This window comes from Urocitellus parryii, chromosome 2, assembly GCF_045843805.1.
Source record: "Urocitellus parryii isolate mUroPar1 chromosome 2, mUroPar1.hap1, whole genome shotgun sequence".
Lineage (NCBI taxonomy): Eukaryota > Metazoa > Chordata > Mammalia > Rodentia > Sciuridae > Urocitellus > Urocitellus parryii.
Window position 1 is genome coordinate 92,675,249 of NC_135532.1, and position 27,174 is coordinate 92,702,422.

Sequence of the window (27,174 nt, forward strand, 5' to 3'; positions counted from 1 at the left end):
GACAGTAGGATGACTGAGAGCCTTTACATATGATGATTTCAGGTGAACCAAAACATCTGCAGCCAAGGGTCCAACTCTGAATGTGTGTAGGCTGATGCTAGTGCAAGGGCAGGAGGAGAGTGGCTTAAATATGCATGTGCGCCTGTATATGAAGAAATATGTGCAGAACTAGGGAGGAGAATCCAGTGTTTGTCCATGATAGTAGATGGGCAAAAACAAACAAACAAACAAACAAACAAAAAAAACAATGACATGGCTGCAACAAGTGTCTTCCCCAAAGTACTTTAATGCACACACCAACCCATGGCTTTCCACACCCAGTGGGACTGGAAGGGCTGAGTCTGCACACATTCCCATCAGTAGGTGAGGGGTGTGAGGATGAAGAGGCGGTCTTCCTCTTTACGGATCCAGCGCATCAACTTATGGATGGCACTGACAGCTGATGCCTTAGTCCCCAGAGGGCTGTAGCACATGTAGAGCTCAAAGGCGCCTGTCACCTGGAGAAGGGGGCAAAAGGAGGTCATCTAAGATGGATAGCCCTTATGAACCCTACCCAGGACCTCCATGAAGCCCAGCCTAATGAGGGCCACCTTACCCAGGCTAGGAGGTTCTCGTTGGGGCCTGTGTAGTAGATGGTCTTGAGTGGGCGGGAGGCATTGTGGGCACGACTATGCAGGTATTGGTAGAGGCCCAGCAACCGCTCCTGTTCCTCTTCACTGGTGTATGGGGCCTCAATCTCAGGACTGCAGATGAGGGAGTGGGTTCACAAAGGAATGACTTCTATTGCCTTATCTGGAAATCTAGAAAATCTATTCCTAGACAGGGAGACTCCACCACATGTTCTACTCTCCAGATGTTCTCTAGGACAGGTTATTGTCATCATCTCCCCACTCCCTGGAAGACTTCCCAGGAGACTGGTGCTCTGCCCCCTCACACACCCAAGGTCATGGTATTGTTTTCTCTGGAGAGGCCAATTTGAGTTTAGGTGACTAAGAAGAATGATAGGTCTGCAGTTGATAAAAGGTGTACTGGGAAATCCTCTGGGTAAAGGGAGGACAGAAGCTGCCTTATCTGCCCAGTTCTTTCCCTAGAGGAACAAGTGAAGGAAGACTCTGCATCCTGGATTGGACCAAAATGACCCCCTAGGGCAGAGTTGCTCTAGGGCAAGGGTCCTAGGAGACCTCTGTTCCAGCTTTCTTCCCTGTGTATATTGGTCAATTTCAGGTCTTACAGGTAATGAAATAGGTGTATGCTGGTGGCATGATAGAAGTCTGGGCCCCTTGTACCACAGTAAAACAACTCTAGAATGCTGGTCCACTCCCAAAGGGGTTGTCAGCTTCAGAGCTACATCCTAGGACTCAGGACCAACCAGCCTCCTCCCCCCCACATCCTTGTGTCCCTGAAGCAGTGTCCTCCCTCACCTGGTGAAGAGTCCTGAGCTCTTTGATTTATAGAGGAAGTGACGCAAATCAGGGATGCCCACTTGGGCAACGCTGTAGTAGGGTGTGCGCAGTGCCTCCCGCAGCGCGAGGTGAGCTCCGCGTTTGCGAAGGCGCTCCTGGAAGCGGCGGCGGCAGTCAGAGACAGCGAAAAAGTCCTCGCGATCGGTGGAGACAAGAAGCAGACAGAGGTCAGTGTCAGGCTCTAGGTAAGAGATGTGTGCGTGGAAGAAGCCAGCTGCATTGAATTTGGGCAGGCATACCGGCGTCCAGGCCTCACCCTCACGGAAGGACGAGGAGGAACTTATGAGATTGAAGAGCAGGTGCAGGTCGATGGGGTGCAGGAATTGGTCCTTGCGGCGCACGAGCGCCACCAGCTGGTTGCGGGCCACTAGGATGGAGAAGACAAGGCTGCGAGCACGTGCCTGTTGCAGGCTGGCACTCACCGCATCTCGAACGGTGGCGGCCAGGGGCAGGCACCGCGCCGCCCCCATTAGGAAGCTGGGGTCTCTAGCCATTAGCTGTAGCAGATTGTCGGTGATGCGCTCGGAGCCTGAAAGCAGGCGCCGCAGGTCGTAGTTCTGCTTCTGCTGGAAGATGTGGCTCAACTGTGCCCCAGTAAGAAGGCTCAGAATTTGGTAATAGATGTAGAGCAATTCTTGTGCCAGCTCCTGTGCCGACTGCCGCGTTCGTGCCACTGCCACCAGCACCAGTGGGCTCCGGCGCACAAATACCACCTTGTAGCCATCTGAAGATGGGGACACAGCGTCAGCATCAGGTCCTTTCCCAGAAGCCATCCTGATAGGCCTTACCCAGATCTGTGCTGCCTTTCAATTTCCACATCTTTTTCTCTCAGAGCTCTCTGTATTCAGCTTCAGGATGAAACCACCACACTTTTTTTTTTTTTTTCCCATACTAGGGATTGAACCCAGGGGTACTTTATTTATTCATCCATTCATTCATTCATTGAGACAGGGTTTCACTAAGTAACCAAGGATGGGCTCAGAATTTGCCGTTGTACTGTAATCCCAAATCCCGGCAATTTGGTGAGTTCCACCAAACCAAATCCCTTGCTCTCTTTCTCTGCCTCTTGCTTCACAGATTCATTCCCTCAGAAACACAAGGTCTTCAGAAACAGAAAACATACATTCTTAAGGGAAATGCTAACTCAGCTGGGTGGGACTAAGGACATCCTTTTTTTTTTGTACTAGGGATTGAACCCAGAGGCGCTTACACTGAGACACATCCCCAGCCCTTTTTAAGCTTAGGGCCTTGCTAATTTGCTGAGGTTGGCTTTGAACTTGTGATTCTCTGGCCTCTGCTTCCCAAGTCTCTGGGATTACAGGTGTGCACCACCATGCCCAGCTTTTTTTTTTTTTTTTTTTTCCTTAATCACCCCTGCCCTTCTAGCCAATTTTCACCTGTTTTCTATAATAAAGCTATGTCAAAGCCATCATTAACCCTCACCGCAGCCCCATAAGACTGGCCATGTTGTTAACATATGTTCAGATGAGGACCTTAAGGTTCAGAGAGGTGAATGGAGGGACTTGACACTCAACACACAGCACATCCCAACCCTCTAGTCTGTGGGGGTCCAAAACCTGCTATGAATTAAACCTGACCAGTGCAGCCTTCCCCACCACCCCGGGGCTTCAAGTGGCTCACCTGCATGGATGGAGCGGATGGCATTCTTGTCTGCCTCCAGAAAGGATACTAGTGCCACCATGACACCCATTGTGCTGGAAAGCGCCTCCTCAGAGCCATAGCGAGAGTACACGGGTTTCCCTGCCTCACTCAGGACAAAGACATGTTTCTGGTGCAGGCGCCATGCCTCCGTAGCGTCTTCTTCATCCCCCTCTGTTGTGCCCTCCCTCGAGGGCTCCGTGTCTGGTCTCCCAGTTGCCCCTGGGGGTTCCAGCCAGTCCTCAGAGCTTCCTGGCAGCATCTCCTCTTGTAGGTCTCGAGCCACACCTGTCAGCTGGGTGCTTAGCTCACTAAAGTCCTGGCTGATCTGGCGCATATCTGTAGGCAGTGATGGAGGACCCCCAGCACCCTCCTTGGGACTGTCCCCAGAAGCTGCCCCATCCTCTGACTCAGTCAGGTCCTCATAGGAACGGGCATGGACAAACATGGCACCCTCCTGCCCGGCACCTGTAGGCCAAAAGCACTGGTGCTTAGAAAGGGAACTGCTGGCAGACACTCTCTAACATGGTTACTCTAACATGACTTTCTGTCCTGATGGGGCCATGCCACTGTTCCTTCCTGCCATGCTCATGCTTCTCTGCAATTTAGAGCCCATTGTTTTCCTCTCATCGCACTGGCAATAAGACCTAAACCCTCATGGCAGCAGTGGTGACTGGTATTTACCTACCTCTTTCATTCCCATATTAGGCCCCCTCCCTAAGAGACACTGATGCTGACCTTTGTCCATTTGCTCTTTGACACCTCAACATGCCCCAACCTACCTCAGGAGCTCTGCAGTTATATCTTCATCTTACCTACAACCTTAGCACTCTATCATATGATTCTCTGATTTCCTTTGGGACACTTGCCAATTATTTCCCTATCCAACTACAGTGGTAAGGTAGGAACCTGTTTGTTCACTGTTATATGCCCAGTACCCTGCCCTATGCCTAGAGCACTTCCCATACTCAGTGAATCTATTTCCCTGGGGGAAGACTCCTGTCCCATTCAGGTCACAGTCCCTGACTGACTCCATAGCCTATGGTTTCCCCATGACAGAGACCACATCAGTCTTCCTTTATTAATTTGTTTTTCAGCACTGGGGATGGAACCCAGGGCCTTAGGCATGCTAGGCCAAATGTTCTACCACAAAGCTACACTTCTAGTCCCCTTATTTTTCTTAAAGAGACACTATCTTACTATGTTGCCCAGTCTGGGCTCAAATTTGTGGATCCTCCTGCCTTAGCCTCCCAAGTAGCTGGTATTATAGGTGTGGTGCCACTGTGCCTGGTTCCTTTACTGATTTTCTTTTCTTTTTTTTTTTTTTTTTTTTTTTTTTGGTGGTTCTGGGAATTGAACCCAGGGCCTTGTGCATGCACGGCAAACATTCTACCAACTGAGCTATATCTCCAGCCCCCTTTACTAATATTTTTGCCAAAGTAGTTATAAATTCAGCACCATACAAGGCATTGGTAATATAAATGCCCTGTGCTCAAAGAGCTCACAATCTTATTGGAGAGAGAGGGTAAACACATGCCGAAAATTACAAAATGACTAGTGTCCTGTACAGGGCAGGCCTAATTTGTGAGGAGGAGACATTTAACCTGAGAGCTAAGGAGGGGAGAAGGTTCCAGGATCCTGTAGACATAAACAGAGGGATAGCCAGACTAGCAGCCCAAGAGCACAGGATGAACAGCACAACATGAAATGGAGAGGAAGACCACATGTAAACTTAGTCTGGCTCCCTGCAATATCACTAGGATGAATACCCAATGATTGAATGAACAAATAATGAATGGTGGGAAAGAAAGAGTGGAAGAGCCAGAAGCTGACTGTTCCAGCTGTCAGGTGATAGGGGCTACTCACTCTGCCCATACCTGGTTCCATTCCCTGGGCCAGTCCAGGTGTGGGACTCTCTGCTCTCTCCACACTCTGTCCATCAGAAGGAGCCAATGTGCCATCAGGGCATTCACTACTTTTCTTCCTCTGCATATCAGCAGCCATCCTTTGGGCTTTCTGTGGGATAAACAAAATCAAGGAGGATAGGGAGAATGTGCAATTTGTAGAGTCACTGATGTAATTAACAGTGTGAAAAAGTGTCCCTTACCAGGACCCTAAATCCCTGAAAAATATTTTCTTCTAAAAATTAAGTATCACATTTCTTTTCTGATTATAAAAGGAAGACAAATTTATTGTAGAAAACTTGGAAAAGGCCAGGTGTGGTGGCACACTCCTGTAATTTCATCTACCCAGGAGGCTGAGACAGGAGGGTTACAAGTAGGAGGTCAGCCTAGGCAATTTAGCAAGATCCTCTCTAGAAACAGAAAATAAAGCTGCTGTGGTGATGCTGGCCTGTAATCCCAGTGGCTCAGAAGGCTGATGCAGCTGCATGAGGTGGTGCACACCAGTAATCCCAGCAACTCAGGAGGCTGAGGCAGGAGGATCACGAGTTCAAAGCCAGCCTCAGCAACAGCGAGGCAGAAGGATGAATACCCAATGAATGAGTGAACAAATAATGAATGGTGGGAAAGAAAGAGTGGAAGAGCCAGAGGCTGACTGTTCCAGCAACTAAGCAACTCAGTGAAACCCTGTCTCTAAATAAAATACAAAATAGAGCTGGGGATATGGCTCAATGGCTAAGTGCCCTTGAGTTCAATCCCCGGTACCCCCTCCCAAAAAAAAAATACACATTAAATGCAATTTCTTTTCTTTCTTTTTTTTCAGTGTTAAGGATCAAACCGAGGGCCCTACCACTGAGGTACATCCCCAGCCCTAAATGTAAACATTTTAACAGACTGAAAACAGGGGCTAAAACTTACTGGGTGTCAGGGCAGTGTGCTAAGAAGTTTATATGGATTGAGTTATGTAATCCTGAGCACTCCTCTGTGAGGGAAGTGCTTTTATCAAGCTAGCTCCATAGATGAAAGAACTGAAGCTGAGAGTTTAAGCAGCTTATTTAATGTTACTACAAGAAAGAAGCCCTGCATATGGGAACTAAAACAATTCTATACCTTCATATTTTTGCCTCCATGTTCTGCCATGAACATTTATTTCTCCATTAAAAACAAAGTTGATTGGGCTGTGGATGTGGCTCAAGCGGTAGCATGCTTGCCTGGCAAGCGTGCGGCCCTGGTTCGATCCTCAGCACCACATACAAAGACGTTGTGTCCGCCAAAAACTAAAAAAAATAAACATTAAAAAAAATTTTTTTTTCTCTCTCTCTCTCTTTAAAACAAAACAAAACAAAACAACAACAACAACAAAAGTTGAAGCTGGGAGCAGTGGCCCACACCTGTAATCCCAGCAGATTAGCAGGGCTGAGACAGGAGGATCGCAAGTTCAAAGCCAGCCTCAGCAAAAGCAATGCGCTAAGCAACTCAGTGAGAGCCTGTCTCTAAATAAAATACAAAACAGGGCTGGGGAGGCTGAGGCAGGAGAATTGCGAGTTCAAAGCCAGCCTCAGCAACTTAGTGAGGCCCTAAGCAACTAAGTAAGACCCTGTCTCTAAATAATATACAAAAAAGGGCTGAGAATGTAGCTCAGTGATTGGGTGCCTCTGGGTTCAATCCCCTGTACCAAAAAAAAAAAAAAAAATTAAGTTGACAGTCTGGGGTTGTGGCTCAGCAGTAGAGCGCTTGCCTAACAAGTGCAAAGCCCTGAGTTTGATCTTCAACACCACATAAAAATAAATAAAGTATTTGTCCAACTACAACTAAAAAAAAAAATTAAGTTAACAAAGAGTTCTTTTTGCATATTTTATTTATTTAAATATTTTTTAAATTGTATATGGATACAATAGCTTTATTTTATTTATCTATTTTTATGTAGTGCTGAGGATAGAACCCAGTGCCTACATGTATTGGCAGGCGCCTTATCACTGAGCCACAACCCTAGCCCCCTTTTTGCATATTTTAGTGCTTGCAGAAAAAGAAGTAAGACACAGCTAACGGGCTTTGCTTCAGATTGGAGCTCTTCTTTTCTCTGAATATTATTTTGTACTTCTTGAAATTGGCAAAAGGAATTCCCTTACCAGAAGCAGGGCATGGGGCTGTAGCTCAGAGGCAGAGCACTTGCCTAGCATGTACAAGGCCCTGGGTTCAATCCCCAGCACCACATAAAAAAATAACTAAATAAAAACAACTACAGGGACTGGGGTTGTGGCTCAGTGATAAAGCACTTACCTAGCATGTGTGAGGCACTAGTTCGATTCTCAGCACCTCATATAAATAAATAAAATAAAGGTCCATAGACAACTAAAAAATATTTAAAAAAAAAGAAAAGAAAAAAGAAAACTAGAGATGTGAGAATTCTCTATGCCAATTTGATGGCCAGGACAGATTTAACATGATCTTCTGGTCTTACCATGCTTCAATGCCAGGTAGAGGACACCTCTAGTAGATAGAGGGGGAATCAGCTTTATCAGCAGATGACCTTATCTTCCACTTCACTGAGAAGACTTGTCACCAGGATAAAACTTCTGTAAACTACCACCATCATCTTGTCTCATCTGCCAGACTCTGCCTTTCTTTCTTTCTTTTGTTCTTGAGGGACTTTTATTTTTATTTATTTATATTTGGTGCTAAGGATCAAACCCAGTGCCTCAAACATGCTAGGCAAGCGCTCTACCATTGAGCTACAACCCCAGCCCCAACTCTGCCTTTCTTTTTCTTTTAAAGATATGTTGTTCACACTCCCCTGTGGCTAATTCCAGTCCTTCTTGCTTAAAAGACAGACAGACATAGCTTTTTAACATTCACGCTCCTTCTTTCCCTCACCCCACCTCTCTCTGTCTTGGATTTTCCAGCTTCTTTTATCTTCAAAACGCCCTTCCTTAGATATATTTTCTTTGTGATAATTCACTGAGCTGTACAGATGGTCTTCAATTTTATGATGGTAGGAAAATAACATTAATTGAGTAGAAACCATACTTTTTATTTTCCCCCTTCAGTATTGTGGATTGAACATGGGGTGCTCTACCACTGAGCTACATTCCCAACCCCCCTTTTTAAAATATATTTTGTAAATTGTAGATGGACACACTACCTTTATTTTATTTATTTATCTTTATGTGGTGCTGAGGATGGAACCCAGGGCCTCACATGTGCTAGACAAGCACTGTACCACTAAGCTATAACCCCAGCTCTCCCAGCCCTTTTCATTTCTAATTTTGAGTTAGGATCTCATTAAGTTGCTCAGGCTGACCTCAAACTTACCATCCTCCTGCCTCAACTTCTGGAATTGCTGAGATTACAGGTGTGTGCTGCTATGCTCAAATAAAAGCTTAATTTTTTTCTTATACAAAATCTAGCTGGGTCTGATAGAAATTCAGAGTAGCTCCCTTCCAAGCAATGATACAGGCTACAGGCATCTTACAATTCTGTTCTTTGGAGCTATATCCCCAGTCCCTGGCCTTGAATTTAAAAATATATATATATTTTTATAGTTGTAGATGGACAGAATGCCTTCATTTTATTGTTTGTATTTTTATGTGGTGCTAAGGATCAAACCCAGTGCCTCAAGCATGACAGGCAAGCACTCCACCACTGAGCTACAGCCCCAGTCCTGGCTTTAAATTTTTGATCCTCCAATCTCCCAAGTCAGTAAGATTATAGGCATGTGCCACCATACCCAGCCACTTAATGATTTTTTTTAATCAATTCTATTTGTAATGTAATTTGAGACTGCTCACACTCACTCAGCAAGAAAGTCAATTTCCTCCCAGGCATGGTGTGCATACCTGTAAACCCAGTGGCTCTAGAGGCTGAGGCAGGAGGATCACAAATTTGAGGAAAGCCTCAGCAATTTAGTGAGGTCCTAAGAGACTTAATGAGACCATGTCTCAAAATAAAAAAATAAAAAGGCTGATGGGGCTGGAGCTGTGGCTCAGTGTTAGAGTGCGCTCCTAGCATGTGCGAGGCCCTGGGTTTGATCCTCAGCACCCCATAAAAATAAGTAAATAAAATAAAGGCATTGTGTCCAACTACACCTAAAAAATAAATATTAAAAAAAGGGGGGGCTGGGGATGTGGCTCAGTTCTTAAGCACCCCAGTTCAATCCCTGGAATCAAAAAAACAAAGCAAACCAATTTCCTCATAGGGGTGTAAAAGGCCTCATCCCATATGCCCTCACTTCTGTACTTTTAAATTTTTTTTGGTGGGTTGGGGTTGTGGCTCAGTGATAGAGTGCTCACCTAGCACATGTGAGGCCCTGGATTTGATCCTCAGCACCACATAAAAATAAATAAAGGTATTGTATCCAACTACAACTAAAAAATATTATTATTTGGTACTGGGAATTAAACCAGCCCTTCTCATTTATTTATTTTTGAGACAGGAACTCTTCAAATTACCAAGGCTGGCCTCAAACATGCAATACTTCCTGCTCAGCCTTCTGAATTGCTGTGATTACAGGTGTGTGGACTGCACCCAGCTTCTCCTTTACTTCTTTGACCTTATCTCCTACCCTTTCTCCCAACTATTTCTGCCTTAGTCTAACCATAGTGCCTTTTCCTAAATATCCTGAGCATACCTTTATTTCAGACTTTGCCCTTGCTGAACTTCCTCCCTGTGCATATTTCCCTGTCTGGGCTAGTACATTATTCACTGTTCCTCACTTCCTTCAGATTGCTGCTCAGTATTACATTATCAGAGAGGCCTTTCTGCAATATCCCTGCTCACCCTGGTTTATTTCTCAGGACTGAAGGTCCCCCTGTGGCTTGCTACAAATTTCAGGTGATTAGAGCCACATGCAGGTGGAGCTTAATCAACATTTGCTAGATAAACATCTTTGAAAGGGAGGCAGTGAAAGATCTGTGAACACCTAGATCCAGCACTTCTACAATGAGGCAAAAAACAATCAAACAAATAAACCAACTCAGTCTGTAGAAGACTTTTCTTTGGTGATAGTCAAATATTCAGGAACAATGGCTCTGCAATTAGAGGAACTTGGATTTACAGTTCTGTTTTCTCATCTATAAAATGGAGATTTAAAGAAAAAATGGAGATAATTCTGGCATACACCTGTAATCCCAGGTAATTGGGAGTCTGTGGCAGGAGGATTGCAAGTTTGAGATCAGTCTGAGTGATTTTTTGAAACTCTATCTCTAAATAAAAGTATAAATAAAAAGGACTGAGGATGTAACTCAGCAAGCAGTAGAGCACCTCTTCATTCAGTCCTCAGTAAAAAAAAAAAAATTTAAATTAAAAATGGTGATAATAATACTACTTATTCATTGGGTCATAGAAGATAATATAGGTAATCTAATTACCTTAGTATACAATTATTTTGACATATCATACATTTGAATCTAATAGGGTATGAATTCTCATTTTTCCACGTGTACAGATTGCAGGATTCTCAATATTTTTTAAGTTAATTTTTAAATTTATATGTGACAGAGGAATTCATATTACACATGTAGAGCACAAATTTTTCATATCTCTGGTTGTCTCAATATTAAGAAGTAAACTCTCTCAAAATTAATAAATTTAAATAAACCCTCATAAAACCTCAAAAAAATAATAATTACCTTAGTATAGAGTAGGCATTTATATGTGTAATGCTGTCATTGAGTACATCATGATTATTTTTACTTTGCATTCAGACCATGTATAACAGTACTCACACACAGATCCAGTGGTCTCTGTCATGTAAATCAGTCCTTTATGAGTTTGCTCAGCCAGACAGGGGCCCTGGATGAATGGCCTGGGGAAGCATGCATCTGATCTTATGAAGTCAGGTGGGCTCTAGCCTGAAATGACCCACCTGTCAGATCAGGCTATTTACAAGTGTTAGAGTTGAAAAACAGATGACTAGCTCTTTGCTGCTCCTAGAAGTCTTTGCCATGTTTAATTGGCCCTGCTCTGTGGCCTTGAACTTCTGGTTCAAAGATCCAAACAAGGTCTATAGCAGTTTAATCCTATCCTGAGAACTCATTCCCCACTGATCCCTTGTAGGCTTCAGCTGACTAAACCCAGTATGTCTGACTGTACCCAGCATCCTAGCATGGTACCTGCATGGGGAAGAGAGGAGAGTCAACTGTCTAGGGGTAGTAGGTGCTTCTTTTTTATTTTTATTTTTGGTACCAGGGATAGAACCCAGGGGCATTTAACCATTGAGTTGGGATCCCCAACACCCCCCTTTTTTCAAACAATGTTTTTTTTTTTTTTTTTTTTTAATATTTATTTATTTATTTGTTATTGGCAGACACAACATCTTTGTTTGTATGTGGTGCTGGAGGATCGAACCCGGGCCGCACGCATGCCAGGCGAGCGCGATACCGCTTGAGCCACATCCCCAGCCCTCAAACAATGTTTTTTTTTAAGAACTTTTTTAATAACAAAGACTTCCTTCTTTTTTTAAAATTTTTTTGTAGTTGTAGATGGCCAGAATGCCTTTATTTTATTTATTTTTATGTGGTGCTGAGGATCAAACCCAGTGCCTTATGCATGCCAGGCAAGTGTTCTGCCACTGAGCTAAAGGCCCAGCCCCCAAATCTTTTTTTTTTTAATATTTATTTTTTAGTTGTAGTTGGACACAATTACTTTATTTTGTTTACTTATTTTTATGTGGTGCTGAGGATCAAACCAAGGCCAAGTGCTCTACTGCTGAGCCACAACCCCAGCCCCAAGAATCCTTTTTTTTTTTTTTTACTTTATTTTGTTTATTTTTTTATGTGGTGCTAAGGCTTGAATCCAGTGCCTCACATGTGCTAAGCATGCACTCTACCACTGAAGCTAAACCCCAGCCCCCCCCCAGCCCCTTTTTATTTTTTGAGACAGGGTCTCACTAAGTTGCTTAGGGCCTTGCTAAATTGCTGTGGATGGCTTGAACTTGTGATCCTCCTGCCTCAGTAGCCAGAGTTGCTGCAATTATACAGGTGTGCGACCACACCCACTAGTGAGTACCTCTTTCACCACAGTCCCCCTGCCATGTGAGATCATGTAGCATCTCAGTTTCTCCAAGATCAATCTGGGGTTCCGCCAGAAAGCCTGATGGAGCAAATAGCTTTTTGAATACTTATCTTGGAAATTCAGGCAGAAAAGCTCAGTGAATCACACAAAACCCACCCCAATCCCCAAAAGACCCATAATCTGTGCAACTGAAGCTGCTGGGAGGTTCAGCCTGAATCAGTTAGGCAAGGTCTTTCAGAATCAGCCCAGATGTCTCTACCAGGCAGCCCCTCTAGATATCCCCAGGACTTGCTACTTTTCCTAGAAGTCCCTTGCAGGGCTTGTAAGCAAAGTAACCAAACAGGTTGGTGCAATCAGCCCTTCTACTGTGCCTGGGGTGGGCCTTGCAAGAGCTCCTCCCTACTGGTTCCTAATCACCTTGCTCCCTTTTCCTACTTGGATAGTGCTTGTTTCACCCCACCTTCACCCTTTGGAGAGTGGTTTTATCTGGGAGGGAGTTGCCAGGATGAAGGACACGTAGAGACAGGGTCCTACTAAGACTGTGCTGTGGCTGCTTCAGCAAGATACTTACTCTATGCTTAAAGACTAGCCTGGAACTTGTCACTTCTGGCGGCCACTCCCCTCCTTGACAAAGGGGGCTCACACTTCTCAAGCGAACTGCAGCCTAGAAAGGGTGCTTCAGAACAAGTGGCAGCCCAGTTACCTAGCCAGGGCGCCCTTGAGAATAAAGTCCTGAGCCCTAAGATCCTTCCAGGAGCTCCAGAACACTTGCGTTGCTTTTTTGAGAGGACTCTGAGTGTCAAATATACGTGCATTGGTAGATGTGAGTACTATTTCACCCTCTTGGCCAAAGGATGGGTTCCAGGCCTCTTTTTTTTGTATTCCCCAGCTATGGGCCAGCCGGCATAGGGACCCCAGGAAGATCCACTTTCCTATCACAAACGGTGCTCAGGGTTGCTGGGACCCTAGTCTTTTAAGTCCCTCCCTCCAAAGATGACAGCTCTCCTGCTTCTCAGCGACCCCAGGCCACGTGGGTTGGCAGTCGGACTCACCTGTTTTTTGGGGGGAAACCAGGACGCACAGAGGGTGCCAGTCACTGCCCTCTGCCGGACCCCCGGAGGGGTGTAGGTGTCCGGCCGGGCCAGGCCCGGGGGCGCAGTTTCGCGGGGCCACGTCCCCTTGCGGACACACACATGGCAACAGTTCGGCACCGATTTCCCCTTGCCGCCCCTCACCCGGCCTCTGGCGCAGGAAGGCAGCCTTCGCTGGCCTCTCGCCGAAGAGGCCCGGTTCCAATCGCTTGGCCCGACCCAGCCCGCCCCCCTGGTGCATTGTGGGAAATGTAGTCTGTAGGCGGCACGGCCCGAGCGGTTCGGCTCTCCAGAGCCCAAAAGACTCGGGGGCGGGACCTGACCCAGATCCGGGTTTGTCTCACCCGGCGCCTCCTTCTCTAGCGTCTCGGAGGCCCGGGAGCACCCTCTCCCCATCTGCCGTCCCCGAGGTCAAAAGCCCTGCGACTGCTGCAGATCTGTACCCTTGGCCCAAACTAATGACAGGTTTCATTCAAGAGAGAGGAAGTAAAGTTGACGGTGTTTCCCCGACATATTGTGGAAGGACACTGCAAGTTTGGAGTGCTGGATAAATATTAGTGAGTTTACAGTAGCTGTAAAGGATGTGAGCATGCGCAAAAGCCGCACTAATCGTTTTTAATATATGAGACTCTAGAACAGGTAGTTCTTAACTGTGCACACTGAATGACCTGGGGAGCTTTTAAAAAACACTAATATTTCAACACCGCTCCTAGAGATTTTGATTAAATTGGATGGGTATGGGGAACCAGGCTTCAGTATTATTTTAAGGGCTCCCTGGGTTATTTGCAAGGATAAAGAACCACTGTTTGTAATTTCCTAGAGGCAAAACAATGAGAACAGGAAAACGCAAGCTGTTCCAAATGGCTCTTATTTTTGGAGAACAGTTTAAAGAAGTCACATTAAGTTGACAACAAAATATCTCGTATTTTCTTTTGAAGCAATTAACTCACTTTGTAGCTTCGTGGATTGTTCTCCCAACAATTCTGGGATGAAGGGGAAAAAATTCTGAAACCACTCCTGTGACTCTACCAGCTACTCCAACAAACACCCAAAGCAATATCCTGTGTTCCTCTTTTTTTTTTTTCCTCCAAAGCAAGCAGTAGGTCTTCCTGTGTCCCCCTTGGTCCTATGGGAGGGAGCTCTACCTTAGTCTTTTTCTCATGGTCTCAGATGGCTACCACTTGGAGCCTACTGGCTTGTAACTGCCATTATAACAATGGCTATGGCCTTTTACAGGAGATACCTTCCTATGGGGCTTTCAGAACCTCAAACATAGTATTAAAGGAAGCTTCTCAGGTGAGAACATGTTCTTTTCCTTGGAATGGAGATAGAAGAGTCTTCACAGGTCTCACAATATTTTTTCTTTTTTCTTTTTTTTTTTTTTTAGAGAGTGATAGAGGGAGAGAGAGAGAATTTCTTAATATTTATTTTTTAGTTAATGGCAGACACAACATCGTTGTTTGTATGTGGTGCTGAGGATCGAACCCAGGCCGCACGCATGCCAGGCGAGCGCGCTACCGCCTGAGCCACATCCCCAGCCCTCACAATATTTTTTCTACTCACTAGCTCAGGACTCCAGGTTCCCTCTTATACAGTTTTTTTTTTTTTTAAGTTGTTGATGGATTTTTATTTATTTGTTTCTTTTTGGTACCGGGGATCAAACCCAGAGGCACTTAACCACTGATCCACATACCCATCCCCCCCCCTTTTTTTTAGTTGTAGATAAATAGAATACTTTTATTTTATTTTTATGTGGTGCTGAGGATCGAACACAGTACCTCACACATGCTAGGCAAGTGCTTGGTGCTGAGCTACAGCCCCAGCCCTTTTTAGTGTTTTATTTAGAGACAGGGTCTCACTGAGTTTCTTTCTTTCTTTTTTGGTGGTACTGGGGATTGAACCCAGGGCCTTGTGCATGTGAGGCAAGTACTCTACCAACTTAGCTATATCCCCAGCTCCCTCACTGAGTTTCTTAAGGCCTCACTAAATTGCTGAGGCTAACTTTGAACTTGTGATCCTCCTGCCTCAGCCTCCCCAGGAGCTGAGATTACAGGCATGCACCACCACTCCTGGCTATTTTATTTATTTATATTCAGTGCTGAGAAACGGAACCCAGTGCCTCATACATGCTAGGCAAGTACTCTGCCACTGAGCTACAACCCCAGCACAAGAATATAAGCCAAGGACTGGGGTTGTAGCTTGGTGGTAGAGCACTTGCGTAGCACATGTGAGTCACTGAATTTGATCTTTAGCACCACATATAAATAAGTAAAATAAACGTCCACTGACAACTAAAAAAAAAAAAGGATTAATAAAAAAAGAATTTAAGCCAAGAAGATCTTATAGTCTCTGGTACAGAGATATCCTGGCTAAAACATTAAGCACAAATTGTATCCTAGGAAATTGAACCCTATTGAAAACAAATTAGCTGGTCATGGTGGCAAATGTCTGTAATCTCAGCTGCTTGGGAGGCTGAGGTGGGAGGATTGCAAGTTCAAAGCCAGCCTCAGCAAAAGCAAGGTGCTAAGCAACTCAGTGAGACCCCATCTCTAAATAAAATACAAAATAGGGCTGGGGATGTGGCTCAATGGCCAAGTGCCCCTAAATTCAATCCTGGTACCACCCCCCAATAAAAAAAAAATAATAATTCAAAGTTTTCTACCTAACCAGATTCCCTAACTGTAGGATCTCAGAATTTCTTCTAAATAGTAGTACTGTATTCTGAAGTATTATATCTATTTAGTTAAGTATATATCCCATGTGCTTCTGACTGACTATTCAGAAGAATAGTAGTAGTGTTTGCCTAACATATGCTTGCCTAACATTTGAAAGGTATTATGTTCAATCCCTAGCATTGCAAAACAAGAATAATAACAATAAAAACAAAAACAAAAATTTAACTAAATAAAGAAAAAACAAAGAAAAAAAGAAGCCATGCATGTTAGTACATAACTTTAATCTCAGTTACTCAGAGACGGAGGCAGGAAGATCACAAGTTCAAGGCCAGCCTGCACAACTTAGCAAGACCCTGTCTCAAAATAAAAATAAAAAATAAGCTGGTACACACCTGTAATCCCAGCAACTCAGGAATCTGAGGCAAGAGCATCACAAGTTCAAGGCCTAAACAATTTAGTAAGACTCTGTCTCAAAATATAAACAAACAAACAAATAAGATAGGGCTGGGAATGTGGCTCAGTGGTAAAACACCTCTTGGTTCAATTCCCAGTACCACAAAGAACAAACAAACAAAACAACCCCAAAGGGTTGGGAATATAGCTCAGTAGTGCAGTGCTTGCCTAGTATCCACAAGGTCTTAGGTTCCATCCCCAGGAGTAGAAAAAATAAAACACAAAATAAGTAAATAAATGAAAAAATTTTTTAAAGGGCTGGGGGGTGTGGCTCAGTGGCAGAGTCCACAAAAATAAATACAAATAAATAAATAAAAGGACTGAGGGTATAGTTCAGAGTTAGAGTGCCCTGGGTACCATTACAAGCACTTAAAAAAAAAAAAAAATCCCATGATGACCTTGTTACTTGCATGATCCTGTTTTTAACCTTGCACTTTGCTACAAACAACATACTGCTCTGTACCTCTTGTCACCCTCTAGGTTAGGGGCTCCTTTAAAGTGTAAGCTTTCTGTTTTGTCTAGGCTCAGGAATTTCATGAACCAGGTAAGTCATATACACCACAGTAAGGACTAATCTAACAATTAGATTTCTTCTTCTTCCCCAGATTTCTTCAGTTTCACAACTTTTATGGAGATTTCAGAACCTGAGTTGATGCAAAGTTGTGGCTAAATTATATTCCAAGAGCCAGCCAGATATGGTGGCTCAAGCCTGTGATCCTAGCCACTTAGAAGGCTAAGGCAGGAAGAGCTCAAATTCAAGATCTCTGGCTGGGGATGTGGCTCAAGCAGTAGCGCAGTCGCCTGGCATGCGTGCGGCCTGGGTTCGTTCCTCAGCACCACATACAAACAAAGATGTTGTGTCCGCCGAAAAAACTAAAACTAAATAAATAAATATTTTAAAAAAAATTCAAGATCTCAAAAAATAAAAAAGGGCTAGGAATGTAACTCAGTGGGCTCAATCCCAGTGCTGCAACATAATAATACATAAATAAATAAAATAATAAACAAATACAAATTTTAAAAATTATATAAAATGTATCCTGTGGCTGGACCTGTTCCTAGACTATTGTGCTTGGGAAATCCTTTAAGCCATTAAGTCCCAAATTTTATTTTTTGCCCCACCCACCCACCCCCAAAGAGAAAGGGTCTTGCTATGTTACTTAAGGCCTAACTAAATTGCTAGGCTGATTTTGGAATTCTCCTGCCTCAGTTTCCAAAATTGCTGGGATTAAAGGCCTGTACCACCATGCCCAGCTTTTTTTTTTTTTTTTTTTTAATGGTACTGGGGATTGAATCCAGAGGTGCTTTATCACTGATCTACATCCCCAGACCTTTTTTTTTTTCTTTTTTTTCAAGACAGTGTCTAGCTTAGTTGCTGAGGCTGGCCCCAAAATTGTAAACCTCTTGCCTCAGCACCTTGAGTTGCTGGGATTATAGATGTATGCCACCATGCCTGGTTAGCATGGTGGTTAGTCCCAAATTTTCAATTCTGCATATATAATAATGATTTCAAAGTTATCATAAATTGAACATATATTTATTGTTCAATTTAAGTTTTTGTGGGTGTTCCACATCTGGGATGATGTGACAAAATGGGTTAATTAAGGACTCTCTTATCTTCCTCAGCAGTTTCCCTTTTATACCAATACATGATACCTACTGTGAAGTATCCTGAACTATAATAAGAATGGCAGTCCTGCCCTGTGGGATGGGGCATGGCTGTAATCACAGCAATTTGGGAAGCTGAGGCAGGAGAACTGAAAGTTCAAGGCCAGCTTGGGCAATTTAGCAAGACTCTCAGGAACTTAGCAAGACCCTGTTTCAAAACAAAAAAAATAAGCTGGGTGACGTGGCACACATCTACAATGCCAGTGGCTCAGGAGGCTGAGGCAGGAGAATTGCAAATTCAAAGCCAGCCTTAGCAACTCATCCAGGCCTTAAGCAACTGAGTGAGACCTTGTCTCAAAATAAAAAATAAAAGGGGCCCGAGATGTGGCTCAGTGCCCCTGGGTTCAATGTCCAGTACCAAACAGCAACAACAACAACAAAAAAAAACTAAAAAAACAAAACCAAAAAATAAATAGGACTAGGTATATAGCTCAGTGGTAAAGTGTCTCTGGCTTTAATCCTCAGTACTATACAAATAAGTAAGTAAATAAATAAATAAAACAGCAGTTCTCTGGAGATTTATTTTCTGCTGTGCTACAGATTGAACCCAGGGTCTTGTATACACTAGGCAATTTGCTCTACCACTCAGTTGTATCCCCTTTTTCATTTTTTGAGATAGGGTCTCACTGAGTTTCCCAGGCTACCTCAAACTTGTGATTCCCTGCCTGTCTCCTAAGCAAATGAAACTGTAGGCATGACCCACCATGACTGATTAATGGTTTACCTCTTTTGATGATAAAGTACTATCAGAAAGGGAAAAGCGTGCCAATAATGGTCCAGTTTGAGAAGCAAAGTTTAGGTACCTATTATTTATTCTGTATTGCTGTTCTTCCTTTCTTCAGGAGTCACTCAGCACTGGTGTGCCCCAGGGCTCAAACTTTGCTCTCCAGTCTATAGTCACTCCATTGATCCTCTATCGCTTCCAGGTCCATAGCTTTAAGTACCAGTGACATGCTGATACCTCCCAGATTTGCTTGTCTACCTCTAATCTTAATCCTCCAGATTGATGTACAACTGCCAACTCCACATTTTACTTGTTTCCTTGGCAATTAAAAACTCAAGCCCAGAGAGGTGGCACACACCTATAATCCTAGCAGCTTGGCAGGCTGAGGTAGGAGGATCAAGAGTTCAAAGCCATCCTCAGCAAAAGTGAGGTTTTGAGAAACTTAGTGAAACCCTGTCTCTAAATAAAATATAAAACAGGGCTGGGGATGTGGCTCAGTGGCCAAGCGACCCCGAGTTCAATCCCCATATTCCACTACCACAAACAAAACAAAACAAACAAAAAACCTTCAAGTTCATTCCAGCACACCTGGCTTTCTTCATTCCAAGATCTCAATGGTACCAAATCTGACAGTTCTATTTTAAAGTTACAACTTTCCTTTCCTTTAATTTTCTCCATAGATTTTACTACCACCAGAGAGATTGAATAATGTAGCTTGTTTAGTTTTTAGTTTGTCTCCAATAACTATTGTCATACACATCTCCACTAGGGCAACAGTTTATTAGTTTTGTTCATTCCTGTATTCCCAGCACCTGATATAGTAACTGTCATATAGCAGACACTTCATACGTTCTTGAAGGAATGACCTCTCAACAAGATACCTAAAAAGTGAAATGTAACTTTATTATTTCTTTTTTTTCCCCCTGTGGTAACTGGGGATTAAACCCAGGAGAGCTCTACCACTGACCTACATGGTGTTGCTAAATTGTTCTGGCTAGCATTGAATTGAACTTGTAATCCTCCTGCCTCAGCCTCTTGAGAAGATAGGATTATAGGCCTGTGCCACTCTGCTTGGTGGAAGAGAACTATAAAGACTACTCTACTCAAAACCTCCTTTCTCTACAATGAAGCCTGCTTTATTTTAGAATGCTTTGTGGGCATTTCTTGCAGTTGATTTCTTTGATCATATAATGTTGAATTTAGGCTCCAAAATCCAGGTTACCTTTCCTGAAGGCCTACTGACAAAGATATCAGGTGGCTGGGACCAAAGAGCCTTTCAATAATGTAGACAATCCATCTGGGAATTGGACGTGGCTCTTCAAAGAACATTAGCTGGAAAATTCTGGAGGTGAGCTGCAAAACCGAAAGCTGTATTTGTTGTCTTATTTTCTGCTAAATTGAAGATTTGCAGTTTCCTCCCAGCTCTTCTATGACCTTGCACAAGTCATTCCGGACTAGATTTATAGCCTGAGACCTAGCATGGCTCTGTGGAAGTTGAGTGGATTTTTCTTTATGATTTGCGCTAGTGAACCTTTAACATGGATGGTGTCTGGTATTCTTGAGCTGGGATGCCTAAAATTCATCAGAAAAAAGGGGATGAACCTCTAAGATGTACTGCTTCTCTATCAAAATGCTTCTTTCATACCTATCCTGGAGTCTCAGGTAGAAGGGCTTTGCTTCCTGGGCAGGGAGAGCCTGGGGCTAGGGCCTTGTGTGGGCACATGGCCAGGAGTCATTTCCTCCAACAACTTAGGCCCTAAGACGCTATTTCCCATTTCTTTCACACGAACTGACAATGAGGCGGCCTCGAGCTAGGCAGGTCAGGACCGTACCGTTCCACGCAGGGAGCACACCTACGGAAGGCAAAGTCACCAACAGCACGCCTTGCTCAATTCCCGGGACAGCTCCAGACAACGAGCTGAGGTAGGGTAAAGGACAAAACACAACCCCTAGTAGGCCCCAAGGACGAAACAAGAAAGCGCGCCTTCCTATTGGACAATGGTTAGCAGCGTGCACTTATGCTCCGCCCCAGAAGGCAATCCCCCCCCCCCCCCTCAGCGCGGTGCACCGCGGGAGTGGAGTCTGCGGGACTGATCGCTGTACTCCATATCCCAGCGGGCAGAGCGTTGAAGGCCGCGGCACGGCGCCTTTGTGGAAGCAGCTGCCGGCGGGGAGGAAGTTCCGGGGTCCGCGGCTCTGTGTCGGTGGCGGCGGCCGAGGAGGAGGAGGAGGAGGTGGAGGAGGAGGAGGAGCGGGCCGTGGAGGCTACGCTGCCTCGGTAAGGGCCCTGGGTGGGAGCAAAGACGTGCCGGAGCTTGCAGGGAAAGGGCCAGCGGACTGGGCCGCTCTGGACATTGTGATCCTGAGCGGCCTTGTAGCCGCGGTTTTGGAGTCGTATGGTGGCCGCTGCCTTGTTCGGGAAGAAGCGAGTCCAGCGGCGGTGTGGTGAGGGAGGCGCCGCCCGGGCAGGAACGCCCCGGAACGGTCGCGGGCCCGGGGCGGGGGCGGGGCCGGGCGCGGCGGTAGAATTACCGGTCCAACTGCGGAGCGGCCAGCTGTGGGGTTGTGGGCCGGCGCGTGGTTGTGGCTCCATACTCCTAGCCAGCGGAGCTGCTGGAGAGCTCTTTCTTCTCACTCTCTCGCTCTCTCTTTTTCTTGCTCCTGATCCAGTTTTGAGGCGTCGCTAGAGGATCTGTTTTTGTGTCCAGCTTGTATATTGGCCCTCAGACCCGGGCAGATTCTAGTGGGCTCGGTGGGACCGTAGGGCTCGAGAGCTCATAGCCCAGCCTGCCGGGCTGTGGAACCTGGAAGCGAGGAGTGGTCTGGTGGGTTCTGTGCCCGTTGGACGAACGTGGGAGGGGAGGGATGTTTTCTTGTATTCACGCTTTAGATTCTTTTTGGCATTGTAAATATGTATTTTTCTCCAAACTTTAGAATTGATGTTAATTAGTGAGTTCAACTTTGGGGATTGCACTTTTTTTTTGGGGGGGGGGATAAAAAGAAAAGGCCTGTTTTGTAGAGTACATAAACTGTGAGGGTAATTATATTGTTTGTATAGTCTAGGTTTACTTGTGAAGTTCAGAGTAGCTGGATCTAAGTGAAGGAATAGATTGATGGGTCTGGGTCACCTGGTTTATTTTCTGAACTCTGGATCTTGTCCTAACTTTGTTTAGTTTCCAGCTTCCTGTTGAGTATACCATCAGCTTGAATGACTTAAATATAGTTACCAAACTTGTGAGGACTGTAGGGAGAGGTGTGAAGAACTTGGTGAGAGGTTGTAGGACTGGCAGTGTGGAAAGTAAGTAGTGATATGTTGTGTTGGTGAAACATAAGTTGAACTTAAGCCTTGTCTTCTTAACTAGAATCCATTTAGGTATTGGACCAGGGATCAAATCGCTCTGGACATTTGTAGACCCTTTGAGAGACATAGTTTTGTTTTTTCAACGTCTCAGGATTGAATTTAGGGCCACTTGCATGCTAGCCAGGTGCTTTGCTACTGAGTTGCCCTCTAGCACTCATAGAATTTTGTTACCAGACATGGGTAAATTCTCCTAGCCCCTCAGACCAGGTAGAATTGTCAAGGCAAAGATTACTAAATATTCTCTTCAGACAGAAATTTGAGCAAGATTATACTGTTTTGCCAACATATTAAATTGTATAAACTGATGTAATTTGATTCAAAGTTGAATAGAGATTAAAAATTTTGGAAAGTTATGAAATTTTATATTTTGTTTTGGGGAATCAAGGCTTTAAAAAAAAATTTTCGGTAAGTTGCCAAGGCTGTCCTTTAACTTGTAGTCCTCTTGTTTCAGTCTTCTAAATTATTGCTAGGATTACTGTGTGCACCACCACAGCTGGCTTTTTTTTTTTTTTTTTTTTTTAATGGAGCTTGAACTCCAGGGGTGCTTTACCACTGGGCTATATCCCAGCCCTTTATTTTTATTTTTTATTATTATTTTTAAAATTTTGAGTCAGGGTCTTGCCAAGTTGATAAGACTGTCCTCAAATGTGATCTTCCTGCAACAATCTCCCATGGTGCATCGTCATGCCTGGCAAAGTTGTGAAAACTTAAAGGTCATGTCATTCTTTGAAGGAATCTTCTAGCTATAGACCAAGTATGTAGAACTCAACTTTATTTTTTTTGTAACAAGGATTGAACCCAAGGGCACTTAATCACTGAGCCACATTCCTAGCCCTTTTTATTTTTTATTTTGAGACAAGGTCTCCCTACGTGTCCTAGGGCCTTGCTGAGTCTGGTTTTGAACTTGTGGTCCTCTTACTTCAACCTCTTGAGCCGCTGGGATTACTGTTGTACACCACCATGCCTGGTTTAGAACTAAATTTTCTATTAAGCTCCCACAACACGTTCATTTTGTTCACCTTGTTTATTGAGGTAACTGACTAACTGACACCTATTGAGTGCCTTTTGTAATCCTACCGCACTATGTTGCTCTGCATAGCAAGAATGGGTAATTGTAGGGTCTCAGATAAGATAGGGATTAACCCCCGCCCCCTTCACTAAATCATTGACATTGGACAAATTACCTAGGTTCTGCAAGCCTCAGTTTCCTCATCTGGAATGAGGTTAATAAATACAGCCACCTGATAGGTTTTTTGGGAGGAGAGTTATGTAATACATGTAATGCCCATAAGACAGTGCCTGGTGTGCAGAAAATATTCCTTAAATATTATTACCTTTTAAAAATAATTTTTAATTTTAATTTTTAAAAATTATTCTAATTTATGTATGACAGCAGAATGCATTTTAATTCATATCACACATAGAGCACAATTTTGTGCTCTATGTGTGATATGAATTAAACAAAGTAGGTTCAGACCATTTATGACTTTATACATGTACTTAGGGTAATGATGTCCATCTCATGCCACCGTCTTTAATATTATTACTTTTTTGAAATAATTTTTTTGAAGTCCAACTCATAGGCCATACAGTTTACTCATTTAAGGTATTTAATTCAGTAGGTTTTGATACACTGCATTTTAAAAAAGTATTTGTTTGTGTGTGTGTGTGTGTATTTTTTTTTCCAGTTGTCAGTGGACCTTTATTTTATTTTTTTTATATGCTGTGATAAAAATTGAACCCAGTGCCTCACACATGCTAGGCAAGCATTCTACCACTGAGCCACCATCCCAGCCCATACTTTTTAAAACTGTGGAGTGTGTGGGTGTGTGTTTAATATATATAACTAATATATAAATATATAGTTACAAAATTTTACCTTTTTAATTATTTTAAAGTATATAATTTGTTGACATTAGTTACATTCACAGTTTAGTTCAACCAGCAATAGTGTTTCCAAAATTTCATCACTGTAAACAGAAACTCTTTAACCAAGTAACTCCCTATTTCTCCTAACACTGGTAACCTATAATTTACTTTGTTTCTCTGTGAATTTTCATATTCTAGGTACAAGTGTAGATGAACCGATACAATATTTGTCTTCTTTTGTGTTTGGTTTATTTTATGCAGCTTGATGGTTTCAAAGTTCCTCCATGTCAGTAGCATGGTATCAGAACTTCATTCCTTTTTATGACCGAATAATATTCCATTGAGTATATGGATCGCATTTTGTTTATTCAGTCATCTGTTACAGACTGTTGGGTCATTTCTACCTTTTGACATTAGTGAATAATGCTGCTGTGAACATTGATGTACAAATTTCTTTTTTTTAAATATTTACTTTTTAGTTTTAGGTGGACACAGTATCTTTATTTTGTTTTTATGTGATGCTGATAATCGAACCCATGCCCCATGCATGCTAGATGAGCTCGCTACCACTTGAGTCACATCCCCACCCCCAAATATCTCTTATTTATTTATTTTTAGTTGTAGTTGGACACAATATCTTTATTTATTTATTTCTATGTGGTGTTGGGGATCAAACCTAGGGCTTTGCCTGTGGTAGGTGAGCGTTCTACTGCTGAGCCACAACCCCAGTCCCCCAAATATCTTTTTGAATCCCAGCTTTCTTTCCCTTTATCTTCCCTATCCCTCCCTACTTTGTGGTGCTGGGGATCACATGCTAGGCAGTTGCTCTACTTCTGAGCTAAATTTCTTAGTTCCATTTTAACCACTTTTAAGTTGTGTTAAGAGCCATCACCATCCAGCTTCAAAACTTTTTTCATCTTCCCAAACTGAAACTTTGAATCCATTGAACATTAATTCCTCATTCTCTCTTCCCTAACAACCACTATTCAATTACTTTCTGTCTCTGAATTTGACTAGGTATCTCATAAGTGGAATCATATATTTGTCTTTTATGTGTGTCCTATTTTACTTCAGGGTTCATCTGTATTGTAGCATATATCAGAATTTCATGTCTTTTTAAGACTCAATACTTTTTTTTTTTTTTTTTTTTAATCCATGATCCACTGATGGACATTTGAATTGTTTCTACCTTTTGGCTATTGTGAATAATGCTGCTGTGAACATTTGTGTGGAAATGTCTGTTCAGGTTCCTGCTTTCATTTCTTTTGGGTAAAGACCCCGAAATAGAATTACTGTATCAAATGTTAATTTCTGTGTGTGTGTGTTTGAGTGTGTATGTGTGTGTTATTTTTTTAAATACTGGGTATTAAATCCCAATGTGAAAATATTATTATTATTATTTTTAAAGAGAGAGAGAGAGAGAATTTTTTTAATATTTATTTTTTAGTTTTTGGCGGACACAACATCTTTGTTTGTATGTGGTGCTGAGGATCGAACCCGGGCCACACGCATGCCAGGCGAGCGCTACCGCTTGAGCCACATCCCCAGCCCCGTGAAAATATTTTGAAGAAAATATATTTAAGGAAATAAAGTTAAATAAGAGGTCATAAGGATGAGGCCTTAATATAAGGACTGGTGTTCTTATAATAAGAGAACTGGACACCAGAAATGTACACACAGATCAAAAAGGCCATGTGAGGACACAGCAGGAAAGTCTATAAGCTAAGTGGAAGCCTCACCAGAAACCAGCCTTGTGGATATGTTAATTTTGGACTTCCAGCCTCCAGAACTGCAGAAAATAAAATTTTTGCTTAAAGCATTCAGTCAGTGGTATTTCATTATAACAATACATAGGTTCAATTTTTCTGTGTTCTTTGCCAATATTTATTTTCTGTGTATTTGTGTGTATGTCTTTTTTAATATACAGATGTGAGTTGGTCTCACTGTGATTTTAATAGCATTTTCCTAATAATGAGTGATTTTGAGCATCTTTTTTTCATATTTCTTTTTTCTTTTTCTTTTTTTTAGAGAGAGAGAGAAAGAATTTTTTTTTTTAATATTTATTTTTTAGTTCTCGGCGGACACAACATCTTTGTTGGTATGTGGTGCTGAGGATCGAACCCGGGCCGCACGCATGCCAGGCGCGCTGCCACTTGAGCCACATCCCCAGCCCAGAGCATCTTTTTTAATGTGCTTATTGGCCATTTCTTTTTTGGAGAAATGTCTGTTTATATCCTTTGACATCCCCCCCTCCCTTTTGGGGATCTAACCGAGGGGCTCCTGAAAGCTGGGTAAGCACTCTACCACTGACATTATTTTTTTAATTTTATTTTTTGTTTTTTTGAGGGGGAGAGGATTCTAAAGATTTAACCTGGATGCACTTTACTACTGAGCTACATCCCCAGCCCTTTTTTTTTTTAAACTTTGAGATAGGGTCTCACACTAAGTTGCTCCTGCTAGCCTTGAACTTGTCATCCTTCTACTTCAGCTCCCTGAGCCACTTGGATTATAAGTATTTGCCACCATGCCTGCGTTCGGAGCTTTTTTTTTTTTTTTTTTTGTGGTATTGGGACTTGAACCCAGGGGCTCTCTACCATTGAACTATGTTTCTAGCCCTTTTTATTTTTTAGACAGGGTCTTGCTAAATTGCCAAGACTGGCCATGAACTTGCAATACTTTTGCCTCAGCCTCCTGAGTAGCTGGGACTACAGGTGTACACTGCCTGGGTAAGTGACATTTTTAGTTAAAAAAACTTTTTTCGGTACTGGTGCTTTACCACTGAGTTAATTCCAAGTCCTTTTGTTTTGAGACAGGGTCTTGCTAAATTGTGATCCTCCTGCCTCAGTCTCCCAAATTGTTAGGATTATAGGTGCATACCCAGCTAGTGTTTCAGTTTTACAAGATGAAAAAGGTTATGGAAGGGCTGCAGTTGTGGCTCTGTGGTAGAGTGCTTGCCTAACATTTGTGAGACACTGGGTTCGATCCTCAGTACCACTTAAAAAATAAATAAATAAAATAAAGGTATTGTGACCATCTACAACTAAAAAATTAATTTAAAAAAAGATTTGAAAAAAGTTATGGAAGTAGATAGTGATAATGGTTATACAACATTACAAATTCTTTTGAAGGAAATTTTTTTTTTTTAAGAGAGAGTGAGAGAGGAGAGAGAGAGAGATAGAGAGAGAGAATTTTTAATATTTATTTTTTAGTTCTCGGCAGACACAACATCTTTGTTGGTATGTGGTGCTGAGGATCGAACCCGGGCCGCACGCATGCCAGGCGAGCGCACTACCGCTGAG

General features: G+C 43.1%; 2 protein-coding genes across 3 annotated transcripts in view; one reads left to right on the forward strand and one right to left on the reverse strand.

The window, feature by feature from the left end:
* Nucleotides 1-266: 266 nt before the first annotated feature.
* On the reverse strand, nucleotides 267-13,347 carry Mon1a (MON1 vesicular trafficking associated A). 2 transcript variants are annotated; one of them, XM_077793357.1, is made up of 7 exons: nucleotides 13,087-13,347; nucleotides 6,134-6,300; nucleotides 5,000-5,138; nucleotides 3,105-3,590; nucleotides 1,422-2,187; nucleotides 596-743; nucleotides 267-497 (listed from the first exon to the last, which is right to left on the reverse strand). In XM_077793357.1, exons 2-7 carry the CDS (start codon nucleotides 6,167-6,169, stop codon nucleotides 357-359), a joined length of 1,716 nt encoding a protein of 571 aa, XP_077649483.1. In that variant the 5' UTR covers nucleotides 6,170-6,300; nucleotides 13,087-13,347; the 3' UTR covers nucleotides 267-356. The 2 variants fall into 2 exon arrangements, with proteins under 2 accessions (XP_077649483.1, XP_026239794.2); XM_026384009.2 differs by lacking the exon at nucleotides 6,134-6,300.
* A 7,517-nt stretch (nucleotides 13,348-20,864) lies between these two features.
* The window catches only part of Rbm6 (RNA binding motif protein 6), a 99,549-nt gene continuing 93,239 nt past the window's right edge, over nucleotides 20,865-27,174 (forward strand). The window contains exon 1 of the mRNA XM_026383962.2: nucleotides 20,865-20,923. The gene's annotated coding sequence lies outside the window, so the exon portion shown is untranslated. The remainder of the gene's footprint in view (nucleotides 20,924-27,174) is intronic.

Bases quoted from the DNA above. Each gene is read 5' to 3' on its own strand.
- Mon1a (XM_077793357.1), bottom strand. From the start codon at position 6,169: ATGTTCATGGCAGAACATGGAGGCAAAAATATGAAG. The intron at 5,139-6,133 runs GTATAGAATTGT...TTTATCCCACAG, and splicing joins ATGGAGGCAAAAATATGAAG to AAAGCCCAAAGGATGGCTGC. The intron at 3,591-4,999 runs GTATGGGCAGAG...TTTGGCCTACAG, and splicing joins GGCCCAGGGAATGGAACCAG to GTGCCGGGCAGGAGGGTGCC.